This window comes from Sinocyclocheilus anshuiensis, unplaced genomic scaffold (assembly GCF_001515605.1).
Source record: "Sinocyclocheilus anshuiensis isolate Anshui unplaced genomic scaffold, SAMN03320099.WGS_v1.1 scaffold993, whole genome shotgun sequence".
Taxonomy (NCBI): Eukaryota; Metazoa; Chordata; class Actinopteri; order Cypriniformes; family Cyprinidae; genus Sinocyclocheilus; species Sinocyclocheilus anshuiensis.
The window spans coordinates 186,090-202,721 of record NW_015557125.1 but is presented as its reverse complement, the minus strand read 5'-3'; the positions used below and the strand labels follow the sequence as shown (position 1 = coordinate 202,721).

At 34.0% G+C, this 16,632-nt stretch overlaps 2 protein-coding genes across 2 annotated transcripts in view; one reads left to right on the top strand and one right to left on the bottom strand.

The window, feature by feature from the left end:
- The window catches only part of LOC107677856 (ras-related protein Rab-27B-like), a 43,715-nt gene extending 36,311 nt beyond the window's left edge, over nt 1-7,404 (top strand). Inside the window, exons 3-5 of the mRNA XM_016472920.1 lie at nt 1,340-1,425; nt 4,745-4,848; nt 6,840-7,404. Coding sequence (XP_016328406.1) covers nt 1,340-1,425; nt 4,745-4,848; nt 6,840-7,105 — 456 coding nt within the window. The 3' untranslated portion in view covers nt 7,106-7,404. The remainder of the gene's footprint in view (nt 1-1,339; nt 1,426-4,744; nt 4,849-6,839) is intronic.
- A 3,629-nt stretch (nt 7,405-11,033) lies between these two features.
- Nucleotides 11,034-16,624, bottom strand: LOC107677858 (cingulin-like). The gene is made up of 8 exons (XM_016472921.1): nt 16,537-16,624; nt 15,911-16,084; nt 15,729-15,818; nt 14,487-14,570; nt 13,611-13,729; nt 13,402-13,510; nt 12,504-12,667; nt 11,034-11,324 (listed from the first exon to the last, which is right to left on the bottom strand). The coding sequence occupies exons 1-8, from the start codon at nt 16,618-16,620 to the stop codon at nt 11,198-11,200; spliced, it is 951 nt and encodes a 316-aa protein (XP_016328407.1). The 5' UTR covers nt 16,621-16,624; the 3' UTR covers nt 11,034-11,197.
- Between the last annotated feature and the right edge of the window lie 8 nt (nt 16,625-16,632).

Below are 16,632 nucleotides of genomic sequence, written 5' to 3'. Positions count from 1 at the left end.
GCGTGTGCATGTGCGTGCGTGCAAAGCATGTTTCCACCCACTAAACGAGCCTGCGCTGATCTGGAAAAGATCGATAATGAGAATGAGGCCTGAACTTCTCAAACACACTCCCAGTATGAATCATCTGAGCTCAGACACACACACGAGAATCAGAGACGCAGAGCGGCCCACATTATCAGTGACGCGCTCACATCATGTCAGGAACAATCCTCCATTATTCTCCAGCATTAGAAACACAATCTCATACATTTATGACCCATAAACAGACTGTATTTCTCACGTTTCCACATGATTATTTAGTGCCAGACCCAAATGATTTATTTCGGGTGTCTGCAGTATCTTTCAGATTATTATTATTTGAAATTACATTATCTTTTTTCTGCTTCTACTACTCTTCTGGAAGCACACGATTATTTAGTGCCGGACACATATTTCAGATGTTTATTTATTTAAAAATGTTAGTTATTAGTTTAATCTATTAATTGTTACATTGTCCTATTCTACTTACTTTAGGACTGCTCTTATTTATTTATTTGATTGTCTATTTATTTTTAATCTCATTTTTATTGTTTTATTGTAATTTGTTTCCCTTTGTAAGCACACAATTATTTAGTGCCAGACACAAAACCCTGATTTATTTCAGATTTTTCTGTCTGCAGTATCTTTCAGATTATTTTATTTTATTTGTTTGTTTGTTTACTTACAATTTTTAGTTTCTATTTCATTGTTACATTAACTTTTTCTACTTTAGGACTGTTCTATTTATTTATTTATTTATTTACATACATTTTTATTGTTTTATTGTAATATGTTTCCCCCTTTAAGCATATGATTATTTAGTGGCAAATGCTAAATCCTGATTTATTTCAGATGTTTATTTAAAATATTTAGTTTCTGTTAATTGTTACATTATCTTTTTCTACTTACTTTAGGACTGTTCTTCTTTATTTATTCATCTATTTATTTATTTTAATCTACTTATAATATGTTTCTCCATGTAATGAGAGACAAAATCCTGCTTATTTTTTTAAAAAGAGCTTGTTTTATGCTCTTTTTCCTTCGGAGACTCTTTAAATGTCACAGATGAAGTGGGCAGGAAGACAGTGCGATGAAAGCATCTATCCCAGCATGCAGTGCGGCTCAGGCAGATCAATAACAGCATCCATCTGAGCTAAAGCCAGCAGAAGTACAGCAGTTTCCCGGCGTCTGAATCATGTTGTTTAGAGTTTGTTTCGTGTTTTCAGTCTGACCTCGAGCCAGAACACCTTCAGAGACTCTATGAATATTTGATGAAGTGAAGGTTTGGTGCTGATCTCTGCTGATCTGTGTTGTTCTCCAGGTTTATACCACAAACAGCCCCAATGGAACCACTGGAAAGACGTTTAAGGTTCACCTGCAGCTCTGGGACACAGCGGGACAGGAGAGGTGCGCTCTTCTCTTCATAGTCATGATCACATTCTCATAGTCTCCTGCTTTCCCAGTATCAGCTCCATCTGCGTCCTCTGGACCAGGGCTTTCCAATCTTATCCCAAATGTGACCCTGGACCACAAAACCAGTCATAAGGGTCAATCTTTGGAAATTGAGATTTATACATCATCTGAAAGCTGAATAAATAATCTTTCCATTGATGTATGGTTTGTTAGGATAGGACAATATTTGAAAATCTGGAATCTGAGGGTGCAAAAAATCAAAATATTGAGAAAATCATCTTTAAAGTTGTCCAAATTAAGTTCTTAGCAATGCATATTACTAAACAAAAATTAATTTTTAATATATTTACGGTAGGAAATTTACTAAATATCTTCATGGAACATGATCTTTACTTAATATCCTAATGATGTTTGGCATAAAAGAAAAATCAACTATTTTGACCAGTACAGTGTATTTTTGGCTATTGCTACAAATATACCCCAGCGACTTAACACTGCTTTTGTGCTCCAGGGTCACATATGTGATCAACCACATGCCGTGGACCCTCATTTTAAAATGAAGAGTTCATTTGCAAAAACAGATAACGATTTTTGAACATAATGTGAACATAACATAATAAAAACAAAAAAAAAACTGATTTATCTGTTTTTGCAAATAAACTCTGCTGTAATACATTTATTATTATTTATTTTAATTGATTATTTATAATTTTTGTTTACTTGTTTATTTTAATGCTTTAAAAAATGTATTAGTTTAGTCTAAGTATTTATGTATTTTAAAATAACAGTTTTAAATATTCTTATTATACATTTATTTTTTTATATTATTTATTTTACATTAATGTTTTTTCTACTCACTATATTAGTGTACTGTTAAATGTATTATTTATTTATTTCAATCTAATTATTTAATGTATTCTTTTTTATTTATTTGTTTTAAGATACCTTTTGGATTTATTTTAGTATAATTATATTATTTTTTTATTAATTTGAATCTTGTTTATTTATTATACATTTATTATACATATTTTTACTCGCTATAAAAAAAGTTCAGTTAGGTAGCCTACATTTTTATATTTATTTTGTATTATTTATTGAAACTATTTATTTATTTACTTTTTGTTTATTTTACATTTATTTTTTCACTATACATTCTCTACTGTTAGATTGATTAATTGATTGTCATTATTCATTATTTTAATATCATTTTTAAATATGTTTGTTAATCTAACTATGTATTTATTTCAATATAACTGTATTATTTATATTTATTTATTTAAAACTTTTTTTTTTTTATGTGTTTATTTTTATATTCCACTGTCTTTCTCAGAACTTTGAAATCCCCTGATTGGTTCTCTTGATTGGTTCTCTTGATTGGTTCTCTTGATTGCAGTGGCGGATCTACCGGGGTGGCACGGGGTGGCATCTGCCACCCTAAGAAAAAGCTGTGCCACCCCAGAATTATCACAGAATAAAATATAAATGTAACCAGTGCTTTATGTGCTACTTTTCAGATGCGGCGATGACAGAATAACGCAAAATAATGGCAAAAGTCTTTTAATAGACTGTAACGGCCCAGTTGACTAACGAATTGTTTTTACATTTGTTCGTGAATCAGATAATTACTGCTTTTCAGCTAACTCGGAAGTCCTCTGAGAAATCTAATCCCGCCCGGATATGTCTGAGATTCATCGCGTAATTATTTGGTGATCCGATTCTCCGACTGCTCGCTCCACTTTCAGCATGGATATAAGCCGTGACAATAACATGAAATCAATAAGAAGATGCCGATCACGGAAACTAATAGCAGAGTTAGGTAAGAATCTAGTCGTATTGCAGTTTTCTCGATTGTTAGGGGAGCAGTTGGGGGTTCGGTGCCTTGCTCAAGGGCACCTCAGTCGTGGTATTGAAGGTACAGTAAACTGTAGCATATGTTGTACACCTTCAAGCGTGTGACTGCCAAATTTTGTTTGTAACCATTTTTTATGTGCACTGCATTTTTGCAGAACTGAGAAATGACTGCCTGATATAGCTAGTCTTGTGTCAGGAGAACAAGAAACTGCTATAGTACTGTATACTGTAATGAAATTTGGCAGACAAGATTATTTTACAGTAGTAAAATGAAAATGACTTTTTTTCCCAAAAGTTCATTGCTGAATTATAAATCTGTATCTGTAATTTAAATGTATGTATACTGTAAAAGACATTGAGCTGCAAAAATAATTCCTGAATCCTAGTAAGAGTTTTTTGTTACAGTGTTATTGATCTCAGATTTCACTGGGCAGGAAAGTCATCTGTGTGTTTGAATTGTGTGTAAGCAGTTGAAAAAAACGGTAAATTCTTAGACATACAATCTTCAAAAACCTGTAAGAAAAACTGTAATAACTAGATTGAAAAGTTTGAAAAACAAATTTATGCTGGCTTGTCTTAAAGTCTTGTTTTAAAAACGTAAATGGTTTGGTCAGTTAGATGTTCTAGATGTTTGCTAAAGTGTTTCTAGTTGGTTGCTAGGATATTCTGGGTGGTTGCTAGGCTCTTGCTATGCAGTTGCTAGAGTATGTGGTTGCTAGAGTTTGTTCTGGGTGACTACAAACATTCCCACCTCTGTTAATAACAGAAAATCAAACATTGTTTTCAAAACTGATCCAGTTTCATTGCTTTGATATTATTGTATTTCTTTCTAATGTCAGGAAATTCAAAAGTTTTTGTTGCTCTTAAACTTGCACTAAACGTGATTATACCATCTAAATAGCCTATGTAATTTTAATAGAACCGCATGTCTTCTTTTATACAAGCTCAGAAACATTTATAACCTGTTGAAGTTTTTTTATATTGTGTATTGACTTTTTTATTTTTTTATTTTTTTATTTTAAACAGTAGGCTATAGATGATTACTTAATGGTAATACAATATTTGTGAACACAACTGTGTATGTCAGACCATAAATCCCCAAAAACTATGCATGGGGGCTTGCTTTGGTGTTGCCACCCCTCATAGACCCTATGCCACCCCATCTGCCACGCTAAACATTATTTTCTAGATCCGCCCCTGCTTGATTGGTTCTCTTGATTGGTTCTCCTGATTGGTTCTCCTGATTGGTTCTCTTGATTGGTTCTCTTGATTGGTTCTCTTGATTGGTTCTCTTGATTGGTTCTCTTGATTGGTTCTCCTGATTGGTTCTCCTGATTGGTTCTCTTGATTGGTTCTCTTGATTGGTTCTCCTGATTAGTTCTCCTGATTGGTTCTCCTGATTAGTTCTCCTGATTGGTTCTCCTGATTGGTTCACTGATCAGAGACTGTGGTTTGTTCTCAGGTTCAGGAGTTTGACCACGGCGTTCTTCAGGGATGCGATGGGTTTCTTGCTCATGTTCGATCTGACGAGCCAGCAGAGCTTCCTCAACGTCAGGAACTGGATGAGTGAGTGACCGCAGACACACCGCTAACTAACTAACTAACTAACCAGCACTAACCAGATTAACAGACTCACTGTGGGCGCGGGTTTCTCAGTTACAGTGCTTCTTCTTCCTCTTTCTGTTTCTTTTCCTCTTCCTTTTCTTGCTCTTCTTCCTTTTTCTTTTTTGCTTCCTCTTCTTCTGTCTTCTTCTGCTTCTTTTTCTTTTTTCTTCTTCCTATTCTTCCTTTTCCTTCCCTCGTCCTCTTCTTTTTTTCTTCTTCTTCCTCTTTGTTTCTTTTCCTCTTCCTTTTCTTCTTTCTTCTTCCTATTCTTCCCTTTCCTTCCCTCTTTCTCTTCTTCTTTTTCCTCATCCTCTTCTTATTTCTTCTTCCTATTCTTCCTTTTCCTTCCCTCATCCTCTTATTTTTTCTTCGTCTTCCTGTTTATTTTCCTCTTCACTTTCTTCTGTCTTCTTCCACTTCCTCTTCCTCTTATTTTTTCTTCTTCTTCTTCTTTTCCTCTTCTTCGTCTTCTTTTTATGCTTTCTCTTAATTTTTCTTCTTCATCCTCTTCTTTTCCATATTCCTTTTTCCTTTTCCTTATGTTCCTCTTCCTTGTTCATCTTCCTAATCTTCATCCTCTTCTTCTTATTTTCCTGTGTGTGTGTGTGTGTGTGTGTGTGTGTGTGTGTGTGTGTTAAAAAAACATACAAAACGGTGTTTTATGAAATTCAAAAATTGCCCGTAGTTTTCTGTGAGGGGTAGGTTTAGGGGTAGGGTTGGTGTAGGGCGATAGAAAATACAGTTTGTACAGTATAAAAACTATTACGCCTATGGAGAAAACCACAAATGCGAGTGTGTGTGAGTGTGTGAGTGTGAGTGTGAGTGTGAGTGTGAGTGTGAGTGTGAGTGTGAGTGTGAGTGTGAGTGTGAGTGTGAGTGTGAGTGTGAGTGTGAGTGTGAGTGTGAGTGTGAGTGTGAGTGTGAGTGTGAGTGTGAGTGTGAGTGTGAGAGTGAGTGTGTGAGTGTGCACTTCCTGTTGTGTGTAAAGACTAATGACTGCTCGTCAGTGACTCTGTTCTCTGTTGTGTTATTGGATCAGTCTGAGCTTCATCTGCTGATGCTCTTCTAGAGTTTCTCTGTCATAAAAACTTCCATTCTTCTGCTTGGCCATATACAAATGCATCATAATTGTTTATTAGTTATTATACCATTCTTGTAGTTTAAGCAATAAATCATGGCACCAAGGTTATGGGTTCGATTCCCAAGTAATGCATCAACTGATGAAATGTATAGCTTGAATGCAAAGTTTCTTAGGCATCTGCCATTTTTTTTAAGAAAAATAAATATTAATAGTAAAATGGTAATTATTGCCTAAAATAGTAATTATGTGTGCATCTTATTTACTTACAGTATTTATTTAAATTATTCATCATTCTTATACAATTCATTTAAATGTACCACATTTAATTTGCTATGTACATATTCAAAACATAAAAACTAAATAAAAGTTAGTATAAAATATATTTATATATTCAAAATAATAGTGAGTTAAATTTTGGAACATGATAATGTTTTTATGCCTGGATTAATTTGAAGACGTAAAAGGTGGGGAAATAAAAAAAAAAAAATATATATGTGTATATATATATGTGTATATATATAAACGATTCTGTGTTTTTCTGTCAATATGGGGTGCTGTGTGTACATTAATGAGGAAAAAAAATTAACTTAAATGATTTTAGCAAATGGCTGCAATATAACAAAGAGTGAAAAATTGAAGGGGGTCTGAATACTTTCCGTACCCACTGTATATATATATATACACACACATAACAGTATATATATTTTTTGTACATTACAATGTACAGTATTATGCTATTAACATACTTTTTAATTTTTGTTTTTAAAATATTTATATTGATTTAGCATATAACAACCCATATTTCCGTTTTTGCTTGATTTTGTTTAATAAATTTCATATATCCATGTATGTGGATGTGTCATTATATAACTGCCCATGTATTGTTTGTATGTTTTTGAGAGAATCCAGGCTTCTTCTTCTGATGTTTGTCTTTGCCTCCTCTTTCCCAGAATTCCCTACTTCGAGACGAGTGCGGCGACCGGTGCGGAGGTGGAGAAGTCCGTGGTGACGCTGCTGGATCTGGTGATGAAGAGGATGGAGCAGTGTGTGGACAAACCTGCGGCGGACGCACACAACACTGACAGCAGCAGCAAACTGGACGCCGCAGCAGCCGACGAGAAGAAGTGTGCGTGTTAAAGCAGCGGGATCTCAGAGCATCCTCCTGACCTCCTGTATTACAGATGTGTGTGGACACCTCCGAGAGTCTGTGAGAGTCTGTGCTACTGCCGCGTCATCTTTAACAACCCGTCCAAATTTAGCCCAGATTATTACTGTCAGCAAATGCATCTGAAATATTCATATAGAGGTTTTAGCTCAGAAACTCACACTAAAAACCTGATGTGGCCATAATCTCGAGTTGGACACTCATCATCTAAATGAATGTACGTAAAAACAGAAATATCTGACATTCATACACTACCAGGCAGAAGTTTGGAATAATTATGAGATTTTAGTGTTTTTGAAAAAAAATCTCTTCTGCTCACCAAGGCTGCGTTTATTTGGTTAAAAATACAGTAAAAATGGTAAAAATGTGAAATATTATTATATTTTAAAACAGCTGTTTTCTATGTGAATATCTGCTAAACTGTAATGTATTTCTGTGATGCGCAGCTGTATTTTCAGCATCATTACTCCAGTCTTCAGTGTCACATGATCTTCAGAAATCACTCTAATATGCTGCTTTGCTGCTCAACAAACATTTCTGATTATTATCAATGTTGAACACAGTTGTGCTGCACAATATTTCTGTGGAAACTGATATACCATTCAAAAAGATTGGGGTAAGTAAAAAAGTATTAAAGAAAAAAAAACTTTTATTGAATAACATGCATTAAAAAAAGTGACAATAAAGACATTTATTTCTATTTCATTAAATGCTGTTCTTTTGAACTTTTCTATTCAAGTTTCCTTGGATAAAAGCCAAAATTGTTCTTGTATTTTACTTTTTTCCCCTTTATTTTGAAGTGCAGTAATATTATTATGTAAAATTTTAGTTTATTTCAAGAATATGTGTATATCTTTACATATATTATTCATTTAAATGTTGCAATTGCATTAGCTGTCATTTTTTGCATGTGTGTGTGTATATATATATATATATATATATATATATATACACACACTGTAAAAAAGGATGCTTTAAATTGCTCAAAAGGGACAGTAAAGACATTTATAATGTTACAAAATATTTCTGTTTCAAATAAATGCTGTTCTTTTGAACTTTCTACTCATCTGAAAAATAAAATGTATCAGTTTCCACAGTATTAGAGTGATGAAGACTGGAGTAATGATGCTGAAAATACAGCTGCGCATCACAGAAATCAATTACAGTTTAACATATTCACATAGAAAACAGCTGTTTTGAATTAGAATAATATTTCAGAATTTTTGCAGTATTGTTCATCAAATAAACACAGCTCTGGTGAGCAGGAGAGACATGGAAGCCTGCGCATGACTGACATGAGCTTGTGAATGTTTGGGCGTTTGTGTCGTGACGCTGCGGATGCTTGCGTGTTCATGCGTGTCCCCAAATCAAACTCCACTCACTTCCACGTCTCAATCCTGTTAGCTTGCGTTCAGAAGTGCAGATTCATGCAAACGAGTGCAAATGAATAGCTGCAGATCTGCGGTGTGTTTCTGTGTTTGTGAGCGGCTCCAGCACACGCTTCAGACTTCTGAACATCTGACAGAAATGCATAGCAAATGACGTGTCTTTAGTGCATCTATAACGACATGTGAATAATCCCGCCCACTCTAAAGCGGTACTGAACTGCAGTGGAAACGCAAACCGTGCCGAGCCGAACCATGCCGTGCCGTACCGAGCCGAGTCGTACCACGCAGTGGAAAAGCGCCATATGTGTGAGTACAGACTGAATAAACTGGGACACATCTAATATACAGGCAGATTAATGCAGATTATGTCTGTCTGATTTAAAAACACGTCAAGATCGTATTTCACCCTAAATTCAAAATCATTAGGATGTTTCACATTGTGACATTATATTCATGGCAATACAAAAAAGAAAAAATGCCAAATTCTCACTACTGTAAGTATATAAATGCTTTTCTTTAATTACTTTTTAATACATTTTTTATTTCTCGTGATTTTCAATGTCTCATTACTGTGATGCAGTATTTTATTTTATTTTTAGTTGCAGTAATGAAAATTTAGAGTTTTCTTATCATTAAATGTTGAAATTGTTGCATTGCAAACACATGCCGGTCCTGAGTTTGGGGTGAAATATAAAAAAAAATATCCAGCCATATTTCACCCTAAATTCAAAACCATTAAGATGTTTTGCATTAAAATCATTTTCATGACAGTTTACAAAAAATATATATTTTAACACCAAACTCTTATATGTAAATATTTTTTACTTTTTTTTTTAAATACAATTTTTTTTCAGTTTTCTTAATGAAAAATATATTATTATTTTTGGTCTTTTTGGGGTGAAATTTGACCTGGACGTCCTCTTGTACAAGCAAATGAATACAAATCACCTTCTGCTATGCTTTTTTTTAAATTGGTGAATATCATGAAAACGTTCACATTTCACCATAAATTCAAATCCATTGACATTATTTTCATTACAAATTCCAAAAAATTCCCTTTATTTTTCATTCTCAGTAATTCTCACTGCTGTTTTAAATTTTTTTTTAAATGTGACCCTGGACCTCAAAACCAGTCTTCAAGGGTCAATTTTTTGAAATTGAGATTTATGCATCATCTAAAAGCTGAATAAATAATCTTTCCATTGATGTATGGTTTATTATGATAGGACAATATTTGAAAATCTGGAATCTGAGGGTGCAAAAAAATCTAAATATTGAGAAAATCGTCTTTAAAGTTGTCCAAATGAAGTTTTTAGCAATGCATATTACTAATCATAAATTAAGTTTTAATATATTTATGGTAAGAAATTTACAAAATATCTTCATGGAACATGATCTTTACTTAATATCCTAATGATTTTTGGCATAAAAGAGAAATGTATAATTTTGACCCATACAATGTATTGTTGGCTATTGCTACAAATATACCCCAGCGACTTAAGACTGCTTTTGTGCTCCAGGGTCACAAATGTTTAAATCAGCAAAAAGGCAGCACAAGTATTATGGATGTATAAATCACAATTCATGGTTTTTTTTCTCTTTTCTTATTTTCCCCTCACATTTGTGAAATTACGATCCAAAAAAACCTTAAAATAGACTTCATTTTCTTACTGCATAATATGATGTCTCATTTTTTCTTGTGAGTTTGGGGTGAAATATGACCTGGTTTGGTTTATTTCTGTGCTGGTTTGAGTTTATTTTTGTCCTCTGGTGCCAAACTCATCGTGTGCCATTCTCGCGTCTTGGAGCCTCGTGACGCCGCTGACGGTGTGTTTGACGAATGAAGGCCGTCTCTGGAGCGCCGCATCGTGTTTCTACTGAACTCCTGCTTGGCCTTGAACTGAGCCGCGGCTCTCGCTTTGCTGTTTTACTGGTTTAGCACCTCGTGTGGTTTCAGGAATGGCTTTCTGACCAGTGATGTTGTTCTCTTGAAGGATTTTCTCTCCTCGTGCCTGTAAAGATCTACTGACCAATGAAACGCTGCTCCTGTAAGCTCTTTTACTGCATCACAGTATAGAATAAAACAGAAAACAACTAAATTAACTCTTCAGTTTCCTTTGAGAGCATTTATTTTTTGTTATGCGTGCAACATGTTACTAAAGAATAAAGAGGAAAAAATGATCTCGAGTTTGAATGGTCCATTTGTGAATGATGAATATACAGAATTCTCAATGCATTAAAAATTTATATTTCAAAATGCAAATAAAATGACCAAAAAATATTCACTAAAATATATGTAAATACATTTTCCATTAATTTACAGTATATTTTTTTATATATATTTTTTGAAAAATAGAGATAGATTTTAAAACAAAACCATATATCTCAAAGAAATCAATTTTTTTTACATTTTTGGAAAAATAAAAATCTATTCTGTAAGTCTATAGCCTATTTTAATTTAAATTTCATTAAATGAGCTTTTCCACAGTGTTTACCACTTCCTGTTTAATGCGGAGCTTCTCTGGATCCGGTCTCTCTCTCTCTCTCTCTCTCTCGTAGACCTGGACTCAAGTGGTTTGTGTGATCTGTTTTGGTTTGAAGTCTTTGATATTTGAGGGGAAACAGCAGGTTTACATTGGGTTTTGTCAGTTTTAGCTGCGGTTAGGTCTGGTCCTGTCACACCTGAGAGATCTGCTTCTCTGTGGGTTTGGATTGGCTCTGTTGCTGCTCTTCCTCATCATCATCATCCTCTTCACTCAGGTTCAGCTTCAGGCTTTCCAGAGTTTGTCTCGACTCTTTCCTCCTGCAGGACAAATGAACAAAAAACTATATTAGATCAACATGAACATTAACCTAGAAATACATGCTTGATATTAAAGATCATTAGACTTCATAGCTTCATGCAAATGCAGTCTAGAATAATTATATATGTATTATTGTTATAAAAAATGCATGATATGATAAAAACTGATATATATATTTATGTATATACTTGTTTAATATATAAATATGGTTTATATATTAACACAAATATTTATAATTACAATAAAATACATTTAAACAAATATTTATTTCAAAAATGTAATTTATATTAACACAAAATAATATGATGTATTCTAGGGCTTTCGAATGATTAATCGCAATTCATTGCATCCAAAATAAAAGTTTGTGTTTACATAATATATGTGTAAGAAATCAATTTTTTTTACATTTTTGGAAAAATAAAAATCTATTCTGTAAGTCTATAGCCTATTTTAATTTAAATTTCATTAAATTTCTAAAATATATTTCATTAAGCTTCATTGATTATAACATGTTTAGCATACGATTAAAATATAGAAAAATAAAATAAAATAAAAATATATTCATGTAAATATATATATAGATTTTGGTTTTAAAAACCAAAACCATATATTTTATTGCAATTTTTTTGAGAAATATAAGTTTTGAAATATATACATTTTAAAATATAATACTAAATGAAGGTTGAAACTTATATTTTTTAATTACACGATATATTAAATTGAGCTTTAATGTGTATAACACATATTTAGCATATATTTAAATATATATTTTGGCCAGGAAAAAAAGGGTCGTATGGGTCAAAAACAGCCCAAATTTGTCTTTTGTCTGTAATTTACCATCACTGTGCCTGTAAATATGAAAATGAAAACGTCAACATGTTTTTCACATCCATAAGAGTGAAAATGAGTTAATCTGAAGTCGTTAAATTTTTTTAAACTTTAAATTTTAAATTAATTTTAAAATACCATTAAAATGCTTGAATTTTCTCAGAAATTATTTCTAGCAATTCTGACTTGTATTCTCTTACCTGTGAGACATAAACTAAGAAGAGTACGTGTGTGTGTGTGTGTGTGTGTGTGTGTGTGTGTGTGAGTGAGTGCGTGTGCGAGTGTGTGTGTGAGTGAGTATGTTTGCATGTGTGTGTGAGTGTGAGTGTGTGTGTGTGTGTGAGACGCACTTGTTGTGCAGCTGTTGGTCCAGCAGTTGTCTCTGCAGGCGGCTGTTAGTTTCTCTCTCCTCCATCAGTTCTCTGTGTGTGTGTCGGTGCTGGACGTCTCGTCGACTTGCCTCTTCCTCGGCCTCGTTCAGCTGCCGCTTTAGTGAACGGATGCGCTGATTCATCTGAACACACACACAATAAAAAAAAAAATAAGTAAAATTTATATAGCACCTTTCACAGACAAGGAGTCACAAAGTGCTTTATAATAAAAATAAAATCAAACAAATTAAATACCAGCTGTTCTAATACTACATAAATTGAATAACCAACCATATTGTTACAAATTATACAAATTACACTTCTTAAATAATAAATATGTATTTTTCAATTCAACACAATTCAAACTTTTTTTCTTGTAATTGCATGTTTATAGCTTACAATTTACATTTGTGAGAGATAAACTCAGAGTCATAACTGTGAATTTTTATGATTATTAATTATCTATTTATTTTAATTCTGTGGAGGGAACAAGTTCCCCAATGATGTTTAATACTAAGTTTTGTGGTTTTGTTCAAACCACTAACACTACCTCTGAGAACAGCACTACTAAATTTTTCTCCGTTTAAAAAAAAAAAAAAACCACCGAAACAAATGTGGGTATAAATCCCTGAGATCACATTGAAAATCTTGGATTGAAAATATTAATTTCTATTTATTTCCAGCTTTAAATAAGAGATATTTCAGAATGTTTCAATGTGCAGTAATTATACGCGAGTGAAAGAGTTTGGTTTAGTTTTTTTGTTGAATTCTCAAATTCATTATTTTCCAGTTTTTCACTCTTAATTCGTTTGATGAGTGTGTGTGATGTGATGTCGTGTCTCCCTCTGCTGGTGTGGATGTGTAATCTTCATCATACCAGCTCTCTCTGTTCGGTGGAGATCTTGTGCTCCTCCTCCATCTGCTCCATCAGCTCGTGGATCTTCTTCTCCAGTTTGCTGATGGTGTTGTTCATCACCACTTTATTCCTGAGGAGAATCACAGCCAACCCATCATTCAGACTTACTGCAAACTGTTATTAGATGAAGTATTATTAGATATTATACTGATGAAGCGTGTGTGTCTGACCTCTCCTCGGCGCGCAGTGTGTTCTCCAGTTCTTTGGCTTTAATCTCGGCTCTGGTGATTGAGTCCACCTCCACTCTGTTATTCTGCAGCTCCTCCATCTCTCTGCGCAGATCCCGCAGCTGAACACACCATCAGCATCAGCATCAGCATCATTACAGCAGATACACTCATGAGTAACCAGTGTTGGGAAAGTTACTTTGGAAATCTAATAGGTTACAGATTACAAGTTACCCTGTCTAAAATGTAATAAGTAGTGCAACTATTTCAATTACTCTGTTAAAGTAATGTAACTGATTACATATGATTACTTTTCTAAATTTATAATGTTTTCAATTTTCAAACATTTAAAGCAGGCAGGGTTAACCTTACAGTAGTATTCAACACTGATTGTTACTGTCACTTTCGAAATCCTTTATCCCTTGAATTAAGATTATAATCATTTAATTTTAAAGCACAGCCACTACAAAATCTTTTCACTTACTTTGAGATCATTCTGAGGTTAAATATAGATTTAAAACCATAACAACAGACACACACACACACACACACACACACACACACACACACACACACACACACACACAGACACAGACAGACACAGACAACACACAGACACAGACAGATGACGCACACAGACACAGACAAACACACAGACAGACAGACAGACACAGACGACACACAGACACACACACAGGCACAGACACAGACACACACACACACAGACAGACACAGACACAGACACAGACAACACAGACACAGACAGACAGATGACACACAGACACAGACAGACACAGACGACACACACACACACACACACACACACACACACACACACACACACAGATGACGCACACAGACACACACACACACACACACCTGTCTATCCAGGATGGCCTTCTCACACTCCAGCTGATCGTTGAGATTTTTCTCCTGGATGAGCTTGATATGCAGCTGCTCCGACTGACAGAAACACACAAACACTCACACATCAACTACAACTACAACCAGACAGCAACACTTTCTCATTATGGGAAATAAAATACACATCAACTAAATTAAGATAAAAACTTATTTTATTTCTCATTTTCATTTAGTTTAACTTGATGTACTCAAAACAACTAAAACGAATCTAATAAAAATAACAAAAATGCACAACAAAATTACTAAAACTTGAACTAACATTAAAATAAAAACTAAATATAAAATTTAAATGCCATATATTAATAAATACTATACTAATGTCTTAGTGAATCTTATACATTTTTTCCCAAATTCTGTTTTTTTTTTCTTTTTCTTTTTAATATTACTTTTTTTCCATTTGATTTTTCTTAGATTCTGTTTTGATAGTTACATTAAATTTTCAATAACTGACTGAAACAAATCTTATTTAAATCATGAAACGTATACAATTTAACAACATTTTATTAAACTTTAACAAAAATGTATTTTTGGGCCCTATAAAATCAGTTTTATTTTTTCCCAAATTCTGTGTTTTCTGTTTTGATTTTTGTAGAATTTGGTTTAACTGTTTATTTAATTTTAATAATAAAAAACTGCAAAAAAAACTGCGAAACCAATTCAATTCATAAAACTCTCAACAGTTTAATAATTTATTAAAATGTTTACAATAATAGTAAACAAAATATTAATACAAAATGTTATTTTTTTAGTAGTTTTGATGTTGTCTGTTTCTGGATTTACAATTGAATAAATATTTATCAAAAATGGCAGTAATGAAATAAAGCCATGAAACGAAGGATTTAATTCATCTTTTAAAATGCGATATAATTAAAATGTAATTTTTTTGTTATTTCTGGAACAATAGCCGTTTACTGTTAACATACAAACATGGAACAAACTGTGATAACTAAAAAATAATTTATTATAATTACTATATTATTATTATTATATATTATTAATTATTATTATATTATACTTTGAGAAGTAATACTAATAATAATAGTTATACTAAGCTTATATTGTCCTGTAAACTCCATTTTTCTGTCTGGATTCTGTGATTTTGTCCAGGTTTTTTTTCATCGCTGCTGCTGCTGTGAGGCTCAGACTGAACATGAACCGTGTTACAGCGGTCTAAAGCGGTTTTTGGTGGTTTCTGACCTGATCCAGAGCTCGCTTGTGTTTGGACGCCCATCGCTGCTCGTTCTCCTGCAGCTCCTCTAGATCTGCCTCCAGATCGATGATCTTCTCCTGAAACACACACAGATGCGTGCGCTTGTCAGTGGTGCTCGTGTGTGTGTGTGTGTGTGTCTGTGGAGGTGTGTGTGACGTCAGCGCTGTACCTGAGCCACCTTGAGCTGTTTGGAGAGCTCGTCTCTGGACTGTCCCAGCGTCTGCAGCTCCATGCGCAGATCCTCCACCGTCCTCTCGGCTTGTTTGCACTGCAGCTGCACACGCTCCCGCAGCTGGATCTCCTCCTCCAGCGTCTGCTCCTTATCACTCAGCTTACCTGACACCTGACACACACACACACACATACACACACACACACACACGACGATGCAGCTCAGTGGTACATCATGGTTAGATGAACCGTGATGAAATATATATCTGACACAAAGAAACACATTCCACATTGTGAAGATTACAGTTTTTCTTTTGTACATTTGAAAGAATATCTGTTAAACTGTAATTTATTTCTGTGATCAAAGCTGAATTGCTGAGAAACATTTCTGATTATTATCATTGTTGAAAACCGTTGTGCTGCACAATATTTTTGATTATACATTTGATTTTTCAGGATTCACAGATGATTAGAAAGTTCAAAAGAGCAGCGTTTATTTGAAACAGAAATGTTTTGTAACATTATAAATGTCTGTACTGGCACTTCTGATCAATTGAATGCATCCTTGCCGAATAACAGTATTGATTTCTTTGATAGAGCGATATGAATGTGTATTAATGGGACCTCTCCCTGCAGTCTGCTGACGATCTGTGTGAGGCGCAGCAGCTCCTGGTCTTTCTCCAGCACGCTCTCCTCCAGCTCCTCCATCCGCAGCTGACC

Coding starts and splice junctions, on each gene's coding strand:
- LOC107677858 (XM_016472921.1), bottom strand. CDS start 16,620: ATGGAGGAGCTGGAGGAGAGCGTGCTGGAGAAAGACCAGGAGCTGCTG. Junction 13,511..13,610: donor ACACTGCGCGCCGAGGAGAG/GTCAGACACACA, acceptor GATTCTCCTCAG/GAATAAAGTGGTGATGAACA. Junction 12,668..13,401: donor CCACCGAACAGAGAGAGCTG/GTATGATGAAGA, acceptor GTGTGTGTTCAG/ATGAATCAGCGCATCCGTTC.